The sequence below is a fragment of the Calliphora vicina genome, chromosome 4 (assembly GCF_958450345.1).
Source record: "Calliphora vicina chromosome 4, idCalVici1.1, whole genome shotgun sequence".
Taxonomy (NCBI): Eukaryota; Metazoa; Arthropoda; class Insecta; order Diptera; family Calliphoridae; genus Calliphora; species Calliphora vicina.
In genome coordinates this window covers 33412098-33431639 of record NC_088783.1, presented here as the reverse complement: position 1 = coordinate 33431639, position 19542 = coordinate 33412098, and the positions used below count along the sequence as shown (strand labels likewise).

General features: G+C 30.3%; 3 protein-coding genes across 3 annotated transcripts; 2 read left to right on the top strand and 1 right to left on the bottom strand.

Annotated features, from left to right (window-relative positions):
- The first annotated feature begins 491 nt into the window (after positions 1–491).
- Positions 492–3309, top strand: LOC135958343 (uncharacterized). Its single transcript, XM_065509248.1, has 3 exons — positions 492–817; positions 877–1381; positions 2335–3309. The coding sequence occupies exons 1-3, from the start codon at positions 492–494 to the stop codon at positions 3307–3309; spliced, it is 1806 nt and encodes a 601-aa protein (XP_065365320.1).
- A 2183-nt stretch (positions 3310–5492) lies between these two features.
- LOC135958342 (uncharacterized) lies at positions 5493–7397 on the top strand. Its single transcript, XM_065509247.1, has 2 exons — positions 5493–6329; positions 6405–7397. The coding sequence occupies exons 1-2, from the start codon at positions 5493–5495 to the stop codon at positions 7395–7397; spliced, it is 1830 nt and encodes a 609-aa protein (XP_065365319.1).
- Positions 7398–17365: 9968 nt separating this feature from the next.
- On the bottom strand, positions 17366–19334 carry LOC135958341 (uncharacterized). Its single transcript, XM_065509246.1, has 3 exons — positions 19099–19334; positions 18444–18969; positions 17366–18379 (listed from the first exon to the last, which is right to left on the bottom strand). The coding sequence occupies exons 1-3, from the start codon at positions 19332–19334 to the stop codon at positions 17366–17368; spliced, it is 1776 nt and encodes a 591-aa protein (XP_065365318.1).
- Positions 19335–19542: the final 208 nt, after the last annotated feature.

The following is a 19542-nucleotide window of genomic DNA, read 5'->3' as shown; positions in this document are numbered from 1 at the left end:
TCCGCCAATTGGATTAATGAACCATGTCTTTATAGAGTTCGAACATCAATCAATCAGTTTTTCTATTTTTTTCATTTTCATTGTAATGTGCTTTTAACGAGGATGAATTAAAAGTCCAACCCCCATTCAAGTTATTATGTTCATGAGAGAATGCTCGGTACATGTTAGAAGGAGCAATTAGCCTCACATTATTGGTCAAATTTATTTTAAGCAATTCCATTTCAAATATATGCAGCTATATTTATGTACATATGTAGGTATATTTAATTAATTCCAAAAGAAATGTGCTTCGCTTCTACTCATTAATGATAGTTTTTAAAAGTTTTCCATTCAATTTCCGAAAGCATTACATAATTGTGAAAGTTTTCAAGATAAATATTAAGTATTATTATTTAATATAACATAACAATTTGCTCTCACATTACAAGAACTACATTTTCGAAATAAATTTCATTTTTAAATGTACAGTGCTCTCTAACGGTTCAAACAAAATGAATCTAACGGGTTTATTAAATTTCGAATCGGTGGCTGTAAAAGGAGCACAAACTCAATCTATTGCACTAAATGCATTCGTGGCCAATTCAATTAAGGTTGTGGTTGAGGAATTTTTCTTAAAAATGGCGCCATCATTTATAATTGTTGTGTCGTGTCGTCGCAAGAGTCCATTCAATTTTTATCTGAATGTCATGCAACATCTATTCAATATGGTGGATAATATGATTGTACAGTTGGTAGTTGTTGATTATGAAAAACCTGTACGAATCGAGGGACCCAGATTATTTAATTTGTTATTGGTGGATTCTTATGAAGCATTTTTGTAAGTTTTTTTTCTATAAAATTTGTTGCTACATAATAAATTGTATTACTTGTTTCCAGAGACATAGATGTAGTTTCTTATACCCACGATTACGACACCAATGAATACTATCACATTTTCCTAATGCAACGTGATCGTACTATCTATAATGATATGCGGGGTATTTTTGCATATTGCTGGGCCAATCACATTGTGAATTGTAATATACAATTACAAAATGCCCGTGGAGAAGTTTATATGTTTACATATTTTCCATTTATTCAAAATAAATGTGACAATACCGAACCACAAATGATCAATAGCTTTGTCGATGATTCTTGGGCAAATAAAACTTATTTTCATCCAAAGTTAACGAATTTTTATGGTTGTCCTCTGGTGGCCGCAGTGCGTGACATAGCCCCCTATGTATACATAAATGGAGCTGTAAATGGTGTTATGTCTTATAAGGGATTCGAGATGGATTTGATGCAACATTTGGCAAAAAAAATGAATTTTTCACTGGATATACGTAGAAAAATTCATGATGATCGTTTAGCTCCGATTGGAAATGGTGCTATGAAAATGGTGAGTTGAGAATTATAGAGGAAATTAAAAAAGTTTTATTGAATACAGTTATTTTATATTAAAAGCAGTTTCAAATTAATTATGTTAGGAAACTTGTTCTTATAAATGGAAATAGTATCCTTTCACTCATGTCGCACATGAAAAGTGGTAATAAATCTGAATCTTCTTAACTACTGGTGCGATTACAAAATGGTGTATGAACGAATCGTAGAGGAAGACATAGACTTTAAACTATTCCTAATCAGAGATGGTCGTCTTTGATAACCTGTATCTCACCTTGCACAGTGGGGCAGAATCAAAATTTTTTGGAAATAAATCTGGCATTTCTAAACGGCTGGTCCGGTCCGATGAGGATAAACGTAGGCGTAGCCAAGGAGTATTCGAGTTTAAGTTATTAAAATGGGCCCTACAAATGATCCAGGGGCCACGATATGAAGACTCAAAGTAGGGTACTTTCGATATGTAAAATTTTTATACACGTGCAATTTTTTAGTTTTCCATCCGATTTAAATTTTTATATTTTTGGAAAGCCCTCGGGTAGGTCTTGAAAAAACATGTGCATATGCTATTTATGTCTTATAATTTCCGAGTTATAGGCATTTCAAAATTGAAATTTTAAAATTTTGTACTTTTAGACCGAATGGAGTCGTTTTATTTCCAAAAAATTTGATTCTGCCCACTGTGCCTTGTAATCTAACAGGGTTGTCAAAAATTCAATTTTCGTAAAGCCTATATCTTTTTCCATGATTGGTTTGTACATCATTTTTTAATGGGACCAGTAGTTTAGAAGATTAACCCAAATTTTAGTTTTTCGTAAAGATATACTTCCAATTAATAAAATTTTGTATTGAGAACTATCAGTAATCAGAGATTGTTGCCGATATTTATATTTAAATAAATTGTGTTACTAATATCTACAAAATACTTTAATTCCATTTTACTTCTTGTTTCAGCTCACTGAGCGTACTGCTGATATTGTATTTGGTTTCTATCGTAAACGTAATTCCATAAATACGCAGTACAGCGCTACATTTCCGCACTATCAAAACAATATTGTAACAGTTATCTACCTGCCGGCTCACAAATTGAACACTTTTGAAGTATTGTCATATCCTTTTCCAAATTGCGCCTGGTCTGCTATAGCCGTAACTGTGACCATTGTCATTGTAATTTGCCGTTGGATGCGTATAAAATATCCTGAGTCGATACCAACATTTTCAATGATTGCCTGTGCATTGGGTTCTCCCATTAACCGGGACCCCAAATTACCACATTCTGTTCTAATATTTACATCTTGGTTATGGTATACCTTCCTAATACGCACAATTTATTCTGGTCTATTGTTCTATTTATTTCGAAATGTTGTCCATACCGATCTACCGCGAACTTTGGAGGAAGCGGGTAATGAAAGTTATCGTGGGGTTATGAATCTGTTTACTTTTAACGACATCAAACATTTCTATAAACGCTCAAATCATTCTAGCATTGTGCTCAATTCGGAGGATGAGTTTATAGCTTTAAAGCATATAGAGAAGAACATCAAAGAAAATATGTATGCAATTGTTTCCCAAGAGTTTCTCATCTACTATACGAGGACCTATCAAAAGCCTGGCTTGTTTCATGTTGTACCCGAGATTATAATGCAACAACAATTGTGCATTTATTTGGCCAAACATTCGTTTCTTATCACAAAATTCGATGAGGACATGAACATACGTGCTGTGGGTTTGATTCAGTTTTGGGCAAAACACTATATAAATTCGAAGTATTTAACAAGTAAGCATATGTATCAAGACGCCAAGATTGAACAGGATGATTTATGGGGAATCTATATGATTTGTAGTGTGTGTTATTTAATAGCAATACTGATATTTTTATTGGAACTCTTATCGCTCAAGTTGAGAGGATTAAGAAGATTATTTCAATGAAAATCATCTTAATTAAAGTTAATAAATAAATAAAGAATTTGTTTTTTTTTATTATTTGAAATGTCATTTAAATAGTTATTAAAGGTAAGATTTATTAGAATTTGACAGAATATTGTACCAACAAAGCGTCATATGCGGAAAGTTTTGCTTTACTTGAATCACACCAATCTTATGGTGAACCTATTTTATAGGTTTCAACGTGCGATGGTTTTGGCGGTTCTGAAGTGGTGATTTTGACACGGAAGACAAAGATCGCCCATGCAATCCAACAAAATTTGAAGACCAAGAATTGGGGGTATTACTCCATGAAGATTGTTGTCAAACTAGAAAAGTGCTTGGAAAGTCATTGGGAGCTACTTGCAAGCAGTAGGATTCATCCAAAAGCAGGGAAATTGTGTACCATACGAATTGAAGCTGAGAGACCTTGAAAGACGATTTTGAATGTCCAAAATGATGCTTGACGCTATACAAGAATATAATTTTTGCACTGAATCATTACTTACGATGAAAAATCGATCCATTACGATAACCCGAAGCGTAAGAGATCGTATGTGAAGACTAACCAGCCAAATCGACACCAAAGCCAAATATCCATGTTGCTAAAGTAATTGTCTGTACTTTGTGGGAGCAAAAGGGTCCTATCTATTATGAGCTGCCGAAATCCGACCAGACCATCACAGGGTACCTGTAACGAATGTGATCATTTGCCGAAAACGCCCAGAATATGCTGCTAGACATGAAACCGCAATATGCGGTCAATAAGTCCGTGACTTTTTGAATTTCCCGTATCTTAACTGAAAGGACAACACTGGTGCTTTCAACAGTGCGGCCTTTCAAAATTATAACAAGGTGTGTCATTTAGTTGGTGTTTGACAGCGACTAATATCAGACTACATCGTGACTTGAGGAGAAAATGCGAAAATGTGAATTTCATCAGCTATTAAACATTATTTTTTGCGCAAAAAAAAACATCGTTCAAGCAAAGCCTAAGCTTAATAAATATTTTGGGAACTCCGCTTCATCAATTTCTGTGGTAAAAAGTGGTTTACTGAATTTAATTGCGGCCGTACAAGCACGGAAAATGCCGAAGGTTCTGGACGCCCAGTTGAGGTATCTACACCCGAAACAATTGAAAAAATTCACGAGAGATTGTGGAAGCCATAGTCATCTCACATGGCTCAGTGATTTCAATTTTAAATGATCACTTGCTCACCAAAAATTCCTATTTTAATATCCTCGAAAAATCTTATTTTTTGGAAGGGATAAATAAATTGGAGAAACGGTGGACAAAGTGTATAGAGCTCAAAGGAGACTATGTTGAAATATAAAATTATTTGTTATCCAATAACCTGTGTTTCATTAAAAAAGTCAAGGTCTTTTTGAACCGCTCGCGTAACAGGCATTAGTAGATAAGCTCACAAACAAATTTTTATTACACATTTCCTTAAAGTAAATCATTGTGAAATATTTTAATTACTTATTTATTATAAATGTAAACACATAAGTACGATATATTTGTTTCTCGTGGCTTCGATAAAGAGTTTGTCCTGTTCCCACACTATATGAAGGGTTTAATTTAACCTTCGCTTTACCAATACCCACCCGGATTTAGTAGTTTAATAATTTTTTAATTTTGTTTCGATTTAAATGAAATTAACCCTATGTTAGTCGCAATCATTTCCATTTAGAGTCTAGTCGCAATGTATCAAATTGATATCAATAAAAAAAGGCGCGTTTCAAAAGTAATCTCTTGACTTTTTATTTCGAAAACATAAAAACAATATTAAATGCAAATTTAAGAGTTCCGTAGATTTTATTAAAATGATTTTGAATTTCTTATGAAGTTTTTTTGATTTTTTTAAAATTTTGTTCTTCGCATATATGTGTAAAAGTGCAGTACCACCCGGGTGGGTATTGGTAAACCATGAACAAACAAAAAAACCTTTGGTAAAGCGAAGGTTAATCATTACTAAAGTAAACCTTTTAATTAGTCAATAATTTTACTCGTTAAATAGTTATGGTTGTGTGTGGTAAAAATCAGTAGTTACATAATACTTCTAAGAACAGGAAAATCAAACAATTTATTTGTCAACTACTTCCTAATTTCCTAAACACAACTGGATAAATTCCTTATATAGGTAAGGATGAAAAGCAAAATTGATTTTATTCTCAAGTCAATCATCATGAACGTTTCGGTAGTTCAAGACGCATACATCCAGCGTACAGAAACAGTTACGCAACAGGAACAGGAGGAAAGGCATTTGTTAGCGGCAAATGCTCTGCATTTTGTAATACAAAATGTTTTTGCCAACAACTCAAATACATTTGTTTTAGCAATAGCAGTGGGAGGCGGTTCCTGGAAATTTTGGTTAAACGACATAATGAAAAAATTATTTGCCACTTGGGGTTTTATGGCTGTGCAACTGGTTCTACAAGATTCCAAAATGGAGCGTATTGAAATGCCGGGAAATTATTATTGCAATATAATTATCATCGATTCCTTCAAAAGCCTTGAACGGACTAATTTAGCGGAGAATAATAAAAATTATGACAGTTTGGAATATTATTTTATTTTTCTACAAACACATGATGATCAGGCAGCCAAAGAAATGGAATTAATTTTTAAATATTGTTTCAATAATTATTGGTTGCATTGTAATGTTATGGTGCAGTCGTCAAAAGGCGAACTATTTGTTTACACTTACTTTCCTTTTAAGGAAAACAACTGCTTTCAAACTCATCCCGAAATGATAAATAAATTTAAAGGTGATGGTTTTGAAAATGAGGAAATATTTCCAAACAAATTAGAAAATTTACAGGGATGTCCCATGAAATTGACGACCTGGGACTCACCCCCATTTGTGGTGAATAAAACGAATAAAAGATATCCCAAATTACGAGTGACAGGCTTTGAAATGATAATGTTAACTGCAATCAGCGAAACTATGAATTTCACTGTAGACATTGAATGGATTTCGTTTTACAGAAATCAATCACCAGATGCTGGTCTCTTGACAAAGGTTAGTCGTTTTTAGTTGTACAATAGATGTTGAAATGTAAATATTAATCTTGATATCTTCTTCCTTTCTTTCCAGTTGCAACATCATGAAACCAATATAACCATGGGTTTCTTTCGTCACACCAATGAACGAGATAAAATAGCTACGCCTACTTTTGTCACCTATTATGTACCATTGATTTCTCTAATACTACGTAAACGAGCCTCACATGAGTCCATGGGCATATTAACATTTCCATTTGATAGAATTACTTGGATTTTAATGTTTGTGAGTTATGCTGTTGTTGGAATTATCAATGTTTTACAAAGCAAAGAAATTAAAGGCGGTATTTTTCAAACATTTGAAGTTATTATTGGTATAACAATAAAGGATGTGCCAAAAACAACATCGACAAGAGTACGCTTTATGACAACACTTCTAAGTTCATTCATTTTACGTTCCGTCTATCAGTCATTACTTTTCTATCTTTTTCGCAACAATTTTTATCAGTCGCCTCCTATAACCTTAAATGCTTTAGTTGCTGAGGGCTACAAGGTAGTATGCACCGAATTGACGCAGCAATTTTTACTCTATGTACCACAAATTGAGAATAAAACATTGCCATTGTTAGTGACCAACAGCTCAAGTGAAATGTCTCCCATGCGTTATGTGGAATATCATCGAAATGAAAGTTTGGTGGCCATATCTATTATCGAGTTTGCACTGCGTTATGTACGCGAGGAATTAACTTTTGGCACTGCCCTGCGTGTTCTACCTATGAAAGTTAAGGATCAACAGATTGGTTTTTATTTGACTAAACATTCCTACTTAGTTGATCGCTTCAACAATTACATACTGCGTTTGCATGAATCGGGACTTTTGGATAAATGGCGTGAATGGGCAAATTTGGATTACAGGGTTACCAGAAAGCGTGGTTCGGCCACTGCTTATCATAGTGCTTTAATGATTAACTTAAATCAGTTTACGGGCTTTATATTGTTGATGATATTTTTACACTTAACATCGATTATTTTCTTTGCACTGGAATTATTATCGCAGAAAATTGTGTGGTTACAAAAGTTCTTTTAAATTATTTTTATAAAACTTAAAAATCTGTTTGAATTAAATAAAATATAGGTTTAAGGCTTTTTTGTTATCTTTAAATGGTTTTATTAACAAATTAATGTCAGGAAATAAGCTAAGCATACATACATAACATACATGTTTAATTCCAACCATGAGAATCAGAGCGTCAGTACCTGCATTATTGACATCACATTTTACAACCGCCCACAAAACAAGCGAGCCTAATCGTATATGCCCAACCTAATATACAGTGAGCCTCAAAAGTGAGGCGAATTTTTTGATTTTTTTAAAATCATAAAATCATTATAGTCCTACTTGAATCTTTTTTTTTCACAACAGAATCAATAATTCAATCCATTCTCCAACAAACCGAAACTTTTAAATTTTAATCGATAGATAAATTTTAGGATTTTCATTATCTTAAAAAAAATCATATAATTTTTTGTGTATATTCACTTTTGAGGCTCACTGTATATCGGCCACTTATTTCTGTGCATTTTATTGAAAAACATTTATTTTGAATTTGCACTTCGAAGATCACAGGGCTGAGTAGATATATTGAATCTACTATAGAAGAGATTTAGAAATCGTTCGATTTCTCATATGAGTGATTTTAGATTTTGGTAGGAAATAAGATTGATCACTGATTATTGCCCTTTTTCCTCTAGGAGCTCTTATTAATGATATATGAGTGATTTTAGATTTTTCATAAAAAAATCGATATTTGGTATGAAATAAGAGTGATCACAGATTATTGCCCTTTTTCCTTTAGGACCTCTTATTAATGATATATGAATGATTTTAGATTTTTCATATAAAAATCGATATTTGGTATGAAATAAGAGTGATCACAGATTTTTGCCCTTTTTCCTCTAGGACCTTTTATTAACGATATATGAGTGATTTTAGATTTTTCATATAAAAATCGATATTTTGTATGAAATAAGAGTGATCACAGATTTTTGCCCTTTTTCCTCTAGGACCTCTTATTAACGATATATGAGTGATTTTAATTTTTTCATATAAAAATCGATATTTGGTATGAAATAAGAGTGATCACAGATTATTGCCCTTTTTCCTTTAGGACCTCTTATTAACGATATATGAATGATTTTAGATTTTTCATATAAAAATCGTTATTTGGTATGAAATGAGAGTGATCACAGATGTTTGCCCTTTTTCCTCTAGGACCTCTTATTAACGATATATGAGTGATTTTAATTTATTCATATAAAAATCGATATTTGGTATGAAATAAGAGTGATCACAGATTTTTGCCCTTTTTCCTCTAGGACCTCTTATTAACGATATATGAGTGATTTTAATTTTTTCATATAAAAATCGATATTTGGTATGAAATAAGAGTGATCACAGATTATTGCCCTTTTTCCTCTAGGACCTCTTATTAACGATATATGAATGATTTTAGATTTTTCATATAAAAATCGTTATTTGGTATGAAATGAGAGTGATCACAGATTTTTGCCCTTTTTCCTCTAGGACCTCTTATTAACGATATATGAGTGATTTTAATTTATTCATATAAAAATCGATATTTGGTATGAAATAAGAGTGATCACAGATTTTTGCCCTTTTTCCTCTAGGACCTCTTATTAACGATATATGAGTGATTTTAATTTTTTCATATAAAAATCGATATTTGGTATGAAATAAGAGTGATCACAGATTATTGCCCTTTTTCCTTTAGGACCTCTTATTAACGATATATGAGTGATTTTAATTTTTTCATATAAAAATCGATATTTTGTATGAAATAAGAGTGATCACAGATTATTGCCCTTTTTATTTTAGGACCTCTTATTAACGATATATGAATGATTTTAGATTTTTCATATAAAAATCGTTATTTGGTATGAAATAAGAGTGATCACAGATTTTTGCCCTTTTTCCTCTAGGACCTTTTATTAAGGATATATGAGTGATTTTAGATTTTTCATATAAAAATCGATATTTTGTATGAAATAAGAGTTACACAGATTTTTGCCCTTTTTCCTCTAGGACCTCTTATTAACGATATATGAGTGATTTTAATTTATTCATATAAAAATCGATATTTGGTATGAAATAAGAGTGATCACAGATTATTGCCCTTTTTCCTCTAGGACCTCTTATTAACGATATATGAGTGATTTTAGATTTTTCATATAAAAATCCATATTTGGTATGAAATAAGAGTGATCACATGTTATTGCCCTTTTTCCTTTAGGACACTTATTAATGATATATGAGTCATTTTTTTTTCTTTTAGGACCTCTTATTAACGATATATGAATGATTTTAGATTTTTCATATAAAAATCGATATTTGGTATGAAATAAGAGTAATCACAGATTTTTGCCCTTTTTCCTCTAGGACCTTTTATTAACGATATATGAGTGATTTTAGATTTTTCATATAAAAATCGATATTTTGTATGAAATAAGAGTGATCACAGATTTTTGCCCTTTTTCCTCTAGGACCTCTTATTAACGATATATGAGTGATTTTAATTTTTTCATATAAAAATCGATATTTGGTATGAAATAAGAGTGATCACAGATTTTTGCCCTTTTTCCTCTAGGACCTCTTATTAACGATATATGAGTGATATTAATTTATTCATATAAAAATCGATATTTGGTATGAAATAAGAGTGATCACAGATTATTGCCCTTTTTCTTTAGGACCTCTTATTAACGATATATTTGTGATTTTAGATTTTTCATATAAAAATCGATATATGGTATGAAATAAGAGTGATCACAGATTATTGCTATATTTCCTCTAGGACCACTTATTAACGATATATGAGTGATTTTAGATTTTTCATATAAAAATCGATATTTGGTATGAAATAAGAGCGATCACAGATTATTGCCCTTTTTCCTCTAGGACCTCTTATAAACGATATATGAGTGATTTTAGATTTTTCATATAAATATCGATATTTTGTATGAAATAAGAGTGATCACAGATTATTGCCCTTTTTTCTTTAGGACCTCTTATTAACGATATATGAATGATTTTAGATTTTTCATATAAAAATCGTTATTTGGTATGAAATAAGAGTGATCACAGATTTTTGCCCTTTTTCCTCTAGGACCTTTTATTAAGGATATATGAGTGATTTTAGATTTTTCATATAAAAATCGATATTTTGTATGAAATAAGAGTTACACAGATTTTTGCCCTTTTTCCTCTAGGACCTCTTATTAACGATATATGAGTGATTTTAATTTATTCATATAAAAATCGATATTTGGTATGAAATAAGAGTGATCACAGATTATTGCCCTTTTTCCTCTAGGACCTCTTATTAACGATATATGAGTGATTTTAGATTTTTCATATAAAAATCCATATTTGGTATGAAATAAGAGTGATCACATGTTATTGCCCTTTTTCCTTTAGGACACTTATTAATGATATATGAGTCATTTTTTTTTCTTTTAGGACCTCTTATTAACGATATATGAATGATTTTAGATTTTTCATATAAAAATCGATATTTGGTATGAAATAAGAGTAATCACAGATTTTTGCCCTTTTTCCTCTAGGACCTTTTATTAACGATATATGAGTGATTTTAGATTTTTCATATAAAAATCGATATTTTGTATGAAATAAGAGTGATCACAGATTTTTGCCCTTTTTCCTCTAGGACCTTTTATTAAGGATATATGAGTGATTTTAGATTTTTCATATAAAAATCGATATTTTGTATGAAATAAGAGTTACACAGATTTTTGCCCTTTTTCCACTAGGACCTCTTATTAACGATATATGAGTGATTTTAATTTATTCATATAAAAATCGATATTTGGTATGAAATAAGAGTGATCACAGATTATTGCCCTTTTTCCTCTAGGACCTCTTATTAACGATATATGAGTGATTTTAGATTTTTCATATAAAAATCCATATTTGGTATGAAATAAGAGTGATCACATGTTATTGCCCTTTTTCCTTTAGGACACTTATTAATGATATATGAGTCATTTTTTTTTCTTTTAGGACCTCTTATTAACGATATATGAATGATTTTAGATTTTTCATATAAAAATCGATATTTGGTATGAAATAAGAGTAATCACAGATTTTTGCCCTTTTTCCTCTAGGACCTTTTATTAACGATATATGAGTGATTTTAGATTTTTCATATAAAAATCGATATTTTGTATGAAATAAGAGTGATCACAGATTATTGCCCTTTTTTCTTTAGGACCTCTTATTAACGATATATGAATGATTTTAGATTTTTCATATAAAAATCGTTATTTGGTATGAAATAAGAGTGATCACAGATTTTTGCCCTTTTTCCTCTAGGACCTTTTATTAAGGATATATGAGTGATTTTAGATTTTTCATATAAAAATCGATATTTTGTATGAAATAAGAGTTACACAGATTTTTGCCCTTTTTCCTCTAGGACCTCTTATTAACGATATATGAGTGATTTTAATTTATTCATATAAAAATCGATATTTGGTATGAAATAAGAGTGATCACAGATTATTGCCCTTTTTCCTCTAGGACCTCTTATTAACGATATATGAGTGATTTTAGATTTTTCATATAAAAATCCATATTTGGTATGAAATAAGAGTGATCACATGTTATTGCCCTTTTTCCTTTAGGACACTTATTAATGATATATGAGTCATTTTTTTTTCTTTTAGGACCTCTTATTAACGATATATGAATGATTTTAGATTTTTCATATAAAAATCGATATTTGGTATGAAATAAGAGTAATCACAGATTTTTGCCCTTTTTCCTCTAGGACCTTTTATTAACGATATATGAGTGATTTTAGATTTTTCATATAAAAATCGATATTTTGTATGAAATAAGAGTGATCACAGATTTTTGCCCTTTTTCCTCTAGGACCTCTTATTAACGATATATGAGTGATTTTAATTTTTTCATATAAAAATCGATATTTGGTATGAAATAAGAGTGATCACAGATTTTTGCCCTTTTTCCTCTAGGACCTCTTATTAACGATATATGAGTGATATTAATTTATTCATATAAAAATCGATATTTGGTATGAAATAAGAGTGATCACAGATTATTGCCCTTTTTCTTTAGGACCTCTTATTAACGATATATTTGTGATTTTAGATTTTTCATATAAAAATCGATATATGGTATGAAATAAGAGTGATCACAGATTATTGCTATATTTCCTCTAGGACCACTTATTAACGATATATGAGTGATTTTAGATTTTTCATATAAAAATCGATATTTGGTATGAAATAAGAGCGATCACAGATTATTGCCCTTTTTCCTCTAGGACCTCTTATAAACGATATATGAGTGATTTTAGATTTTTCATATAAATATCGATATTTTGTATGAAATAAGAGTGATCACAGATTATTGCCCTTTTTTCTTTAGGACCTCTTATTAACGATATATGAATGATTTTAGATTTTTCATATAAAAATCGTTATTTGGTATGAAATAAGAGTGATCACAGATTTTTGCCCTTTTTCCTCTAGGACCTTTTATTAAGGATATATGAGTGATTTTAGATTTTTCATATAAAAATCGATATTTTGTATGAAATAAGAGTTACACAGATTTTTGCCCTTTTTCCTCTAGGACCTCTTATTAACGATATATGAGTGATTTTAATTTATTCATATAAAAATCGATATTTGGTATGAAATAAGAGTGATCACAGATTATTGCCCTTTTTCCTCTAGGACCTCTTATTAACGATATATGAGTGATTTTAGATTTTTCATATAAAAATCCATATTTGGTATGAAATAAGAGTGATCACATGTTATTGCCCTTTTTCCTTTAGGACACTTATTAATGATATATGAGTCATTTTTTTTTCTTTTAGGACCTCTTATTAACGATATATGAATGATTTTAGATTTTTCATATAAAAATCGATATTTGGTATGAAATAAGAGTAATCACAGATTTTTGCCCTTTTTCCTCTAGGACCTTTTATTAACGATATATGAGTGATTTTAGATTTTTCATATAAAAATCGATATTTTGTATGAAATAAGAGTGATCACAGATTTTTGCCCTTTTTCCTCTAGGACCTTTTATTAAGGATATATGAGTGATTTTAGATTTTTCATATAAAAATCGATATTTTGTATGAAATAAGAGTTACACAGATTTTTGCCCTTTTTCCACTAGGACCTCTTATTAACGATATATGAGTGATTTTAATTTATTCATATAAAAATCGATATTTGGTATGAAATAAGAGTGATCACAGATTATTGCCCTTTTTCCTCTAGGACCTCTTATTAACGATATATGAGTGATTTTAGATTTTTCATATAAAAATCCATATTTGGTATGAAATAAGAGTGATCACATGTTATTGCCCTTTTTCCTTTAGGACACTTATTAATGATATATGAGTCATTTTTTTTTCTTTTAGGACCTCTTATTAACGATATATGAATGATTTTAGATTTTTCATATAAAAATCGATATTTGGTATGAAATAAGAGTAATCACAGATTTTTGCCCTTTTTCCTCTAGGACCTTTTATTAACGATATATGAGTGATTTTAGATTTTTCATATAAAAATCGATATTTTGTATGAAATAAGAGTGATCACAGATTTTTGCCCTTTTTCCTCTAGGACCTCTTATTAACGATATATGAGTGATTTTAATTTTTTCATATAAAAATCGATATTTGGTATGAAATAAGAGTGATCACAGATTTTTGCCCTTTTTCCTCTAGGACCTCTTATTAACGATATATGAGTGATATTAATTTATTCATATAAAAATCGATATTTGGTATGAAATAAGAGTGATCACAGATTATTGCCCTTTTTCTTTAGGACCTCTTATTAACGATATATTTGTGATTTTAGATTTTTCATATAAAAATCGATATATGGTATGAAATAAGAGTGATCACAGATTATTGCTTATTTCCTCTAGGACCACTTATTAACGATATATGAGTGATTTTAGATTTTTCATATAAAAATCGATATTTGGTATGAAATAAGAGTGATCACAGATTATTGCCCTTTTTCCTCTAGGACCTCTTATAAACGATATATGAGTGATTTTAGATTTTTCATATAAATATCGATATTTTGTATGAAATAAGAGTGATCACAGATTATTGCCCTTTTTCCTTTAGGACCTCTTATTAACGATATATGAATGATTTTAGATTTTTCATATAAAAATCGTTATTTGGTATGAAATAAGAGTGATCACAGATTTTTGCCCTTTTTCCTCTAGGACCTTTTATTAAGGATATATGAGTGATTTTAGATTTCTCATATAAAAATCGATATTTTGTATGAAATAAGAGTTACACAGATTTTTGCCCTTTTTCCTCTAGGACCTCTTATTAACGATATATGAGTGATTTTAATTTATTCATATAAAAATCGATATTTGGTATGAAATAAGAGTGATCACAGATTATTGCCCTTTTTCCTCTAGGACCTCTTATTAACGATATATGAGTGATTTTAGATTTTTCATATAAAAATCCATATTTGGTATGAAATAAGAGTGATCACATGTTATTGCCCTTTTTCCTTTAGGACACTTATTAATGATATATGAGTCATTTTTTTTTCTTTTAGGACCTCTTATTAACGATATATGAATGATTTTAGATTTTTCATATAAAAATCGATATTTGGTATGAAATAAGAGTAATCACAGATTTTTGCCCTTTTTCCTCTAGGACCTTTTATTAACGATATATGAGTGATTTTAGATTTTTCATATAAAAATCGATATTTTGTATGAAATAAGAGTGATCACAGATTTTTGCCCTTTTTCCTCTAGGACCTCTTATTAACGATATATGAGTGATTTTAATTTTTTCATATAAAAATCGATATTTGGTATGAAATAAGAGTGATCACAGATTTTTGCCCTTTTTCCTCTAGGACCTCTTACTAACGATATATGAGTGATATTAATTTATTCATATAAAAATCGATATTTGGTATGAAATAAGAGTGATCACAGATTATTGCCCTTTTTCTTTAGGACCTCTTATTAACGATATATTTGTGATTTTAGATTTTTCATATAAAAATCGATATATGGTATGAAATAAGAGTGATCACAGATTATTGCTATATTTCCTCTAGGACCACTTATTAACGATATATGAGTGATTTTAGATTTTTCATATAAAAATCGATATTTGGTATGAAATAAGAGTGATCACAGATTATTGCCCTTTTTCCTCTAGGACCTCTTATAAACGATATATGAGTGATTTTAGATTTTTCATATAAAAATCGATATTTGGTATGAAATAAGAGTGATCACAGATTATTGCCCTTTTTCCTCTAGGACCTCTTATAAACGATATATGAGTGATTTTAGATTTTTCATATAAATATCGATATTTTGTATGAAATAAGAGTGATCACAGATTATTGCCCTTTTCCTTTAGGACTTCTTATTAACGATATATGAGTGATTTTAGATTTTTCATATAAAAATCGATATTTGGTATGAAATAAGAGTGATCACAGATTTTTGCCCTTTTTCATCTAGGACCTCTTATTAACTATATATGAGTGATATTAATTTATTCATATAAAAATCGATATTTGGTATGAAATAAGAGTGATCACAGATTTTTGCCCTTTTTCCTCTAAGACCTCTTATTAACGATATATGAGTGATTTTAGATTTTTCATATAAAAATCGATATTTGGTGGGAAATAAGAGTGATCACAGATTATTGCCCTTTTTCCTCTAGGACCTCTTATAAACGATATATGTGTGATTTTAGATTTTTCATATAAAAATCTTTATTTTGTATGAAATAAGAGTGATCACAGATTTTTGCCCTTTTTCCTCTAGGACCTGTTATTAATGATATATGAGTGATTTTAGATTTTTCATAAAAAATCGATATTTGGTATGAAATAAGAGTGATCACAGATTTTTGCCCTTTTTCCTCTAGGACCTCTTATTAACGATATATGAGTGATTTTAATTTATTCATATAAAAATCGATATTTGGTATGAAATAAGAGTGATCACAGATTTTTGCCCTTTTTCCTCTAGGACCTCTTATTAACGATATATGAGTGATTTTAGATTTTTCTTATACAAATCGATATTTGATAGGTCACAGATTATTGCCCTTTCTTTTCTAGGACCTTTTATTGACAATATATGAGTGATTTTAGATTTTTCATAAAATTTTGACATGGTTTGAAATAAAAGTGATCACAGATTATTGCCCTTTTTCCTCTAGTACCTCTTATTAACGATATCTGAGTGATTTTAGATTTTTCATATAAATATCGATATTTGGTATGAAATAAGAGTGATCACAGTTTATTGCCCTTTTTCCTCTAGAGCCTCTTATTAGCGGTATATGAGTGATTTTAGATTTTTCATATAAAAATCGATATTTGGTATGAAATAAGAGTGATCACATATTATTGCTCTTCTTCCTCTAGGACCACTTATTAACGATATATGATTGATTTTAGATTTTTTATATAAATATTGATATTTGGTTGGAAGTAAGAGTGACCACAGAGTATTGCCTTTTATCCTCTAGGACCTCTTATTAACGACATTTAATATATGTATGAAAAAATAGTGATCACGGATTATTGCCCCTTTTCCTCGATCTTTGTGTGATTTTATTAGGTAACTAGATTTGGGGCCTTTATACTTCTACCTTGGTGTTAAAATTCTAAATTTAAGCTTAGCTACAACTCTTATATCAGTGGAAAATTTTATTAAAACCGGACTATCCGTTTATATTTATTTTCACTTTTTTCGAAATTACTGATTTGAATTTTATAAAAACTCAGAATTACAATATTTTTGGTGCTATACGATAAATATTTCGATTTGTTACAAAGTCAATATAAAGCATAACTTTTTGGTGGTGGATATTAAAATTAATTTTTGAAATATGCCTGATCAAACTAAAAACCGATTTTTTTAACAGATCCCATTTAAAAACTCTCATTTCTTTTATTAAACTTAAACCACAAAAGCTCACATATAAATAATACAACTGTAAATAAATATAAATACATACAAATCTCGAAAATACCCGATAACTGTGTAAACGTTAGAGGAGTTTCAGTTGTCATCTCATCCACCTCTTCCAGAAAACGATCATCCAACACCAGTCTAGCCCAGTAATCGATTAAACCAAAACTTCGTAAATTTTGTAAGACATGATCAAATGGCATCACCAAAAAAGAATGTTTGGTAAAATACATACACAACTGTTGCGAAAATATAGTTTCCTTTAAGACATGGAATATCCCATATTTGTCATGAGTATTAACGTAGTAAGTTAGAAAATCCTTGGGCGTACCGGTCACATAACGCTTATTGGGATTGGCTTCTAATAAAGGAAAGCCACCGGCATCGCTGATGTTCATAATTAAAACGTCTATTAAATTATCACGTATAACTTGTATGCCCGAAAAGGAGTCACCGGTGGCCATATTGACAATAAGCTGGTATTTACGTTCAGTTAATTCGGCGGCTGTATCGGGAGGAGCTAAGGTTTTTTGTGATTTAAGAAAGTCATATAAGGAACCTTGGTATATGGAGCGTAAAATCATGGTTAGTAAAATCCACATAAAGAATATATAACGTGCAAAGTTGCGTAGTGGCAAAGTATGAGCAGTTTGACCAAAAATAATGGCTACTATATTGATATTTATAAATCTGGCAGAAGTAAAACCATAAATGAATTTCAAAATCTGCAGGCTTAAATGTTCCAAAATATGTGGAGTGCTTAGAAGCAATAGCATTAGTATTAATAACACAAGCCAAATGTGAAAATCAAAAGGATATGCAATAATTTCGAAACTGGTCCAAGGTTGACGCCAAGCCAACACCGTAAACACTTGCATGGTTTGATAAAATGTCATCGATGGACTCATGGCAGTAGAACGTTCCAGAGTGCAACGGAAAGAACCCAAACTTAGATCCGCTAGTCGGTCATTTAACTGTAAGAATAAGAAATGTTAATAATATTTTAATAACACTTGAATATTTTTTTTATTAAATTACCATTTTTACGGCACCTGTTACCGTGCCATCTGCTTTTACCAAACCTCTTTGTTCATTATTGGGTGGTATTTTGTAGAATATTCTAAAGTTTAAGACATCAGCCAAAACTTGTAATAGAAATCCTTCCATGCCTTCCATTTCCCCTAAATTATAACCCTGAACTGGCAGTGTCAGATATGGCGGTACATTCCACAAAGCAGCCATTAGCGTACAATTATGGAAATCATGAAATTTATCTGGATAAAGTTCAGAACCTTTTAAATCTCTTATGGACTTATTTTGATTAATTATGTGTAATTGAGCATTATGGCAGGATTTCGGTGTAAAGGGATAATAGGTATATAACTGTATTGGCATTTGTTCCTGAGTTTGTAGTAATAGGGCGACATTAACCGTGTAATAGTACCAACAATAATCAAATATTTTTTGTATTTCCTTTTCGGGATTTTTACCAACAGAATAAAATATAATTAGATAATATTCACTGAAGTCTTCGGTGACTGTTTCGGGTCCAGGATCGATTTTTCTGAAAAAGAAAGATACAAATATAAAATTATACATCTGCTTATCTGATTTTATATTTCAATCATTTCAAAGATCTATAAATCTTTGAAAAGATTTCTTATGACTATTTTCATGTGGCTTTCCCACTTACCGAAAACTTTCATATGAATCAATAAACATCACATTAAAATAAGCAAAATCATGCCTATAATCACGTTGAACATCTTCCAACTTTATCTTGATATCACTTAACGTCTTGAAATATTCCCCAGATAATTCATTGAAATAATATTTGGCTCTTTTATGATGAACACTTTGTACCACTGTCAGCTCGGAGGTTTCTTTCAGAAAATATTCCGCATTAAAATGTTGCAAATACGTAGACATCTCGGTAACATTTATCGAGTTAAAATTTAAATCGAAAGTTAAACCTTTTTGGACGACTAATGAAATGATAATAAATTTTAAAATGTTTATTAAATTGCTACTAAACATCTAGAGATTTGATTTTTGTAGATATTTTAGTGCTGATAAGAGAAGTATTTAATTTGTATAATAACAAATTTAATTTGTGTTTGGTATTTTATACGAAACA

Coding starts and splice junctions, on each gene's coding strand:
- LOC135958341 (XM_065509246.1), bottom strand. CDS start 19,334: ATGTCTACGTATTTGCAACATTTTAATGCGGAATATTTTCTGAAAGAA. Junction 18,970..19,098: donor GATTCATATGAAAGTTTTCG/GTAAGTGGGAAA, acceptor TTTCTTTTTCAG/AAAAATCGATCCTGGACCCG. Junction 18,380..18,443: donor TAACAGGTGCCGTAAAAATG/GTAATTTAATAA, acceptor TTATTCTTACAG/TTAAATGACCGACTAGCGGA.
- LOC135958342 (XM_065509247.1), top strand. CDS start 5,493: ATGAACGTTTCGGTAGTTCAAGACGCATACATCCAGCGTACAGAAACA. Junction 6,330..6,404: donor ATGCTGGTCTCTTGACAAAG/GTTAGTCGTTTT, acceptor CTTTCTTTCCAG/TTGCAACATCATGAAACCAA.
- LOC135958343 (XM_065509248.1), top strand. CDS start 492: ATGAATCTAACGGGTTTATTAAATTTCGAATCGGTGGCTGTAAAAGGA. Junction 818..876: donor GATTCTTATGAAGCATTTTT/GTAAGTTTTTTT, acceptor ACTTGTTTCCAG/AGACATAGATGTAGTTTCTT. Junction 1,382..2,334: donor GAAATGGTGCTATGAAAATG/GTGAGTTGAGAA, acceptor TTCTTGTTTCAG/CTCACTGAGCGTACTGCTGA.